At 36.7% G+C, this 6,993-nt stretch overlaps 1 protein-coding gene across 1 annotated transcript; it reads right to left on the reverse strand.

Annotated features, from left to right (window-relative positions):
• Positions 1 to 947: 947 nt before the first annotated feature.
• Positions 948 to 5,051, reverse strand: ZNF556 (zinc finger protein 556). Its single transcript, XM_075997967.1, has 5 exons — positions 5,034 to 5,051; positions 4,775 to 4,901; positions 4,159 to 4,342; positions 2,817 to 3,762; positions 948 to 2,658 (listed from the first exon to the last, which is right to left on the reverse strand). The coding sequence occupies exons 1-5, from the start codon at positions 5,049 to 5,051 to the stop codon at positions 2,557 to 2,559; spliced, it is 1,377 nt and encodes a 458-aa protein (XP_075854082.1). The 3' UTR covers positions 948 to 2,556.
• Positions 5,052 to 6,993: the final 1,942 nt, after the last annotated feature.

Raw genomic sequence — 6,993 nt, forward strand, 5'->3', positions numbered from 1 at the left:
TTCATAGGTAAAGGACTTTGCAAAGATTCCTGGGCTCCATGTGTGTGTAGAGGGAGTGGGCTGCATCAGTTATAGCTTTGGCCTGAGCAGCATCCTAAAGATTACACACGCAGTAACCACAGTCATTGGCTTCACTTGCTAGAGCCGGCTTAACCTTCTATTAAATTCTGAAACATGCTCTCTGCTGCCTCCTAGTGATAACTAATGAAAATGCACACTCCCTAAAACAACTAATTGATGAAGGGCTGTTTACAAGACTATAAAGGTCACCAACTTGTAGTTTTTAGAGCACAGTCAAAAGAATACACTTGTCCTTTGTGACTTGGGTTTAATTTTCTTTCAGACTAGATAAAACCAAGATTTACTGATGGTGCACTAAAAATGTAATCACCCAGACTTTGGCACTTGAGACACACAGGTAGACACATTCTTAGAAATAATGGTCTCAGAGAAACTAACAGATTTCCTTGTGATACAAACACAGCACAGACTCTCTGCACATCTCCCCTGGCTTATTTTTCTCCTTAAGAGTTGCCACCATATACCATATATTTTACTTATGTATCTATTTTTCCCTTGTAGAATTTCAGCTCCAAGAGGGCAGGAGTATTTCCTCTGTTATGATCACATATAAATCAACAGCATATAGCACAAAGCCTATTATACATATGGAAATAAATGCTTTTTGGAATACTGGTACATGTATACACACACGCCTTGTGTGGGTACTCTTTCCATTTATCCAAACTCACAGGCTCACATCCACTTGATCTGTAGAAAGTGAAGGGTTGTCTCCCCACATTCGAAATAGCAACAGTGTCTGTTGGCCTCTGAATATACCTGATAATATTGATTAACAATGTATAATGCTTAAATTCACAAAGTTACAAAGTTGATTTGGCAATTCATACTTTCAATATTTTATACAGCTTTGAGTAAATGAAAAATAGAAATTGACATTTGTTAGTACACAACTTATTTGAAAACACAGTTAATAGGCTATTTATCAGAAACATTTTATATATTTACATAGTATACAACTTATTTGAAAACACAGTTAATATGGTATTTCTTAAAACAGAAGCTTTTGTTTTAACCATACATAATCAAACATAATAATTGAACACATACTGAGAGATTGTATTCAGCTTTGAATAGCAGAAAACCCCCACCATATGCCCAATATGTCAGTAATATGTTTACTTATCCAATGGAATACCAGGTCAAGGTAGTCTCTCAATGATACAATAGGGAAACAATCCCATGTGTTTTTATGGCTGTACCATCATATCTGTTATGATGGAATCAGGAAGACAGAAGCATAAGTATTAAGAGAATGAGGTATTCACCATACAAACTAGACTTTACATGCATATGATAACACTAAAGGGGAGTCGAAACATCAAATAAGATCAACCATCATGGCATCCTGACTCAGTAGCCTGGTAGACAGCATAGGGCTCATAGAAAAATCCAAACTGTGGGATGTCTGACCATGCACTGTGGTGCACCCATGATGGGAAATCTGGTGGGGCTGTTTGTGGAAGCCTACACCTCTGAAATAATGGAAGTCAAGCAGTTGATATGTATAAGTTATACCCTGGTTTCCACAGTCCCTATGCATCCATCTATCCTGTATGGTGGTGGCTCCATACACTGAATAATTGCTTCTTCCAAATTTCATGCAAGTTGGGATATTATGGGATTCTAACATGGAGCCATATAGAGAAGGCATCTTGGGAAATGTACTTCCTAGTCTTACCTATGTTGATATAACACAATCCAGCAGAACCATTTACTCCTCAGGATTTCATTGCTATATAATAGGCCTCTCTTTGTAACTCAAACTTATTATCCAATTCCCAGCCATAACCAGGACACGGAGCAAACAGCAACTGATGAAAATAATAGTTCATAGGAGACTATACTGTTTCAAGACTTTTTCATACTTACAAATTTCTACCACCTATTTCTTAGCCAGCCAGCAAAATGGAAGAAGGATCCTCTGACCAAGAAATTTAAGTCACTGAGAACAGATAGTTTATGTAAATAAAATGTTTTAACATTAAAAATTGTTGGATTTCTAGTAAAATAGAAAGTTGGGGTATAAGTAATAGGTAAGTGATATCCAGTTTGGAACACATAGGGCCAGTCAGAAAATGCCAACAGATATCAATGTTTCATTGTCTAATCACCTCAAACTTACAGAACAGCCAAAAATCTATGTAAAAATTAAACTTAATGAAAATTAAAAATACAATTTAAATCACCCATGGGTGCAACACACTTCTAAATGGAAAGAGAAAAATTATTCACTGAATTCATAAGGAAAAACATTATTATCAAAATTTATGTAGTATAGATGAAAGAGCACTTAGAGAATCCTCACCTTAATCTTTATCTGCAAGAGAACTGGAAATTCATTTGCTAGAGCTCTACTTTTAGTGTGTGTTACTGATCTAGGTAATACTATATGTATAATTTTTATAAGATTTCTCCCCTGGTGTGAATTTTCTGAATCATTATACATGAATTATTTGCATAGGATTTCCCACACTACTTAGATTTATAGGGTTTCTTTCTAGTGTGATTTCTCACATGACCTTGAAAGGATTTGGGACAACTAAAAGCTTTCTCACATTTTTCACATTTATAGGGCTTCTCTCCATTCTTACATTTTTGGAAGGAAGAGGCCCAACTGAAGGCTTTCCCACATTGTTCACATTTATAGGTTTCTCTCCAGTGTGCTTTCTCACATGTTTGCGTAAAGATGAGGACCAACCAAATGTTTTCCCACATTTTTCACATTTGTAGACATTCTCTCCAGTCTTCTTTCCTACATTTTTGGAAGGATGAGGCCCAACTGAAGGCTTTACCACATTGTTCACATTTATAGGTTTCTCTCCAGTGTGCTTTCTCGCATGTTTGTGTAAGGATGAGGACCAACCAAATGTTTTCCCACATTTTTCACATTTATAGACATTCTCTCCAGTCTTCTTTCCTACATTTTTGGAAGGATGAGGCCCAACTGAAGGCTTTTTCACACTGCTTACATTTATAGTTTTCTTGCTAGTGTGCATTCTCACATGCTTGTGTAAGGATGAAGGCCAACCAAATGCTTTCCCACATTTTTCACATTTATAGGGTTTCTCTCCATTGTGAATTCTCACATGCCTTTGGAAGGATGTAAGCCAACAGTAGGCTTTCCCACACTGCTTGCATTCATAGGGTCTCTTTCCAGTGTGCATTATCATATGTACTCTAAAGGACTTTTGGCAACTGAAGGCTTTCCCACATGGCTTACATTCATACGGTTTCCCTCCACTGTGCATCATCACATGTGATCGAAAAGATTTGGGGCAACTGAAGGCTTTCCCACACTCCTTACATTCATAGGGTTTCTCTCCAGTGTGAATCCTTATATGTTCAGTGAGAGAATAGAAACGAAGAAATGTTTTCCCACAAAATTTACATGCATAGGGTTTCTCTCCACTGTGAGTTTTCACATGAATCCATAGGTATGAAGAACGACTGAAGGCTTTCCCACATTCCTTACATCGATACAGTTTTTGTCCACTGTGACTTCTTTTGTGTCTCATAAGGGATGAAGAATGGGTAAAGACATTTCCACACTGATTGCATTCATACCTCTTTACTCTGCCAAGACGTTTCTTGTGCAGCTTAAAATTTGGGATCTTGCTGAAGGTTCTGCAATGCTCATTATCTTTACTATTTTTACATGATCTTGCCACCATTTCAATTCTGCAAAAAATAGGAAGCACATTAGTAATAGTTTATGTCTTAATACTTTCTTAATATTTACTAATGAGTATTAAGCTTTCATTTTTACCATTTTTCTATGTAAGGTTTTCTTATTTGAATTAATTCAAAGTAGAAAAAACTATGTGCTATATAATAAGTTTCAACTATAGCATATTACTACAACAATAGTAATATATGGGGCTTCCTGGTAATTGTTTCCAACTGAATTATCTTTCAAACACTTTGTGTATAAGTCATATAAAGAAAAAAGTGTTGGGGAGAGGATTTTCTGTGAATAAATAAATTTGGAGCAAGGTTTATGTGGGTTTTGAAAAATTTCATGAAATACTATGATTGTATAGTGGGATACTACTTTTCATTTTAAGTGCAACTCACCTCAAGTATCTCCCCTTGTTTTTGTGCTTATCTTTAATGCTATAGTCTTCCCAATTTTTTCTTAAAAGGGAGGCCCAGGTATCATTTCTTTTGAACCTTGCTATTTTCTGTTCAATAGATACTTTTTCTCCAAAAATATCCTGCTGAGAAATTGACCCATTGGTTTTAAGTTGAGTCTCATTATCTGAAACAAAAAAGTGAACAAGTCTTATTAGAAGTCACCTGTGAGCAAGTAAATACATTGAGGAGTTTAGCTGTTTCATGACTTTATTATAAACAGGCACAAAAGGTAAAAAATGGTAGACAATTTAAAATGCACAAAAAAATCACAAGGTTTCAAACAATAAATCTCTCCATGCTCCCCAAATGACCCATCAATATGTACCCACACTAATGACACTAAAGGAGCCTAACTCTTTAAAACAAGACAGAAAGAAAGCATGGTTTAATATACATATTATTATCACAGAGAAACTATTCATTATAGGTCCAATACAACAATGATTATAACTATCCTATTAACCAATGTATTCCCATACAAATCTAAGAATAGGATCAATGAGCAAGAAATACTTATTCTTTAAATAACTCAGTGAAGAAATAATGCCATCCTTACCCACTGAGGCCAAGTTCTTGAAGGTTTCCAGCATCACATCTCTGTAGAGTTTTCTCTGAACAGGACTCAGCAAGTCCCACTCCTCCACTGTGAAGTCCACAGCCACATCTTCAAAGTCCACTGAGTCCTAAAGTAAACCACGTATATGTGCAGGAGTATGGATGAAACTCACAGAACTGGGCAACTGGACTCAATTCATAGGAAGTTCACACAAGATCCTATAGTCTCCCAACATCTATTTATGACCCACTTGTCAGACCTCTTCCTTTCTGTTCATAGTCACTTGTACACATCACCAGTTAGAGTGGGGAATAAAATAGACTTAACTAAAATAATTTAGCCAGTCACCAAACAAATAAAAATAGATAATAATAATAAGTCCAGAGGGGAAGGGCTACTATCCAAACTTGTTAAAATATATTACCCAAAATGCCCAGTTTTGAATAAAAATGACAAGACACACAAAAAAGAGGAAAATATACTCCTTACATAAGAAAAAGAAAAGCAGGCAATAGATACTGCTCATGAGAGCAAATAGATGTCAGCTTTAAAGAAAAAGCCTTTCCCAGCTACTCGGAAGGCTGAGGCAGTAGGATTGCTTAAGCCCAGGAGTTTGAGGTTGCTGTGAGCTAGGCTGATGCCAGGGCACTCACTCTAGCCTGAGCAACAAAGCGAGACTCTGTCTCAAAAAAAAAAAAAAAGAAAAGAAAAGAAAAAGCCTTCAGGCTGGGCACCGTGGCTCACACAGGTAATCCTAGCACTCCAGGAATTCGAGGTGAGCAGATCATTTGAGCTCAGGAGTTCGAGACTAGCCTAAGCAAGAGCGAGACCCTGTCTCTACTAAAAATAGGAAGAAATTAATTGGCCAACTAAAAATATATAGAAAAAATTAGCCAGGCATGGTGGCACATGCCTGTGGTTTCAGCTACTCAGGAGGTTGAGGCAGAAGGATTGCTTGTGCCCAGGAGTTTGAGGTTGCTGTGAGCTATGCTGATACCACAGCACTCTAGCCTGGGCAGAGTGAGACTCTGTCTCAAAAAAAAAAAAAAAAAAAAAAAAAAAGAAAGAAAGAAAGAAAAAAGAAAAAGAAAAAGCCTTCAATGTAACCATAATAATGTTCAAAAACCTAAAAAGCAATAAGGAATAGTTAAAGAAGTAAAAGAAGGTATGATGACAATGTTGCATCACATAAAGAATACCAATAAAGATATATAATTATATAGTTTTAAAAAGAACCAAGTAAAAATTCTGGAGCTGAAAAACACAACAACTGAAATGAAAAAGTCACTAGAGAGGCTCAATGATAGATTTGAACTAGGGGAAGACAAAACTACAAGTTATATTATTCCACACATATGAAATGTCCAGAATAAAGAACTCTATATAAAAATAATTACATTAGTAATTATTTATGGCTGGGAGGGGCAGGAGTGGTGATAGTTACAGGGCAGGAGTGGTGATAGTTACAGGGTACAAAGTTGTTTTTGAAGTGATGAAAATGTTCTAAAATTGACTGTGGAGATGGTTACACAGACCTGTGAATAAATTGAAGCCATTGAATTATGCACTTTTTTTTTCATTGCTTAAATCAATTCATTTATTTGGATTTCATTTATTTTTTTTCATTTTTTAATTTCAGCATATTAGGGGGGTACAAATGTTAAGGTTACATATATTGCCCTTGCCTCCCCTCCCCCCTCGAGTCAGAGCTTCAAGCGTGTCCATCCCCCCATATACCCATTCCCTCCTCCCCCCTCCCACCTGCCCAACACCTGATAATTTTTTTTTTTAACATTTTGGTTACATTTTATAACTTTGCTTCTCCTTAGCAAGTGTGACAGGTATGCCCTTCCCCTCCACAATGCTCACTACATCCCTCAGATGTGGGTCTACACCCCCAACCCCCAAATCCCTGGTGAACACCACCACCATTTGAGCACCATAGTGTTAATCAGTCAGTACCAATTTGATGGCGAGTACATGTGAAGCCCATTTTTCTGATCTGTGTCACCTCACTTTGGACACCTCACATTGAACTAGCTGGTCTCTAAGGATGCTTTCCTGATCTGAAATTTTGTAGATTTAGCCATGGTACTCTTTTTATGATTCAGGATCTAAAATAATATAACATCGTGTTCTTTTGAGTAGAACTGCCACTCAAGCAACAAAGAATTTATTAATGGTACTCACAGATTGTTCCTAGCTAGTCCTACTCTGAA

This window comes from Microcebus murinus, chromosome 27 (genome assembly GCF_040939455.1).
Source record: "Microcebus murinus isolate Inina chromosome 27, M.murinus_Inina_mat1.0, whole genome shotgun sequence".
Lineage (NCBI taxonomy): Eukaryota > Metazoa > Chordata > Mammalia > Primates > Cheirogaleidae > Microcebus > Microcebus murinus.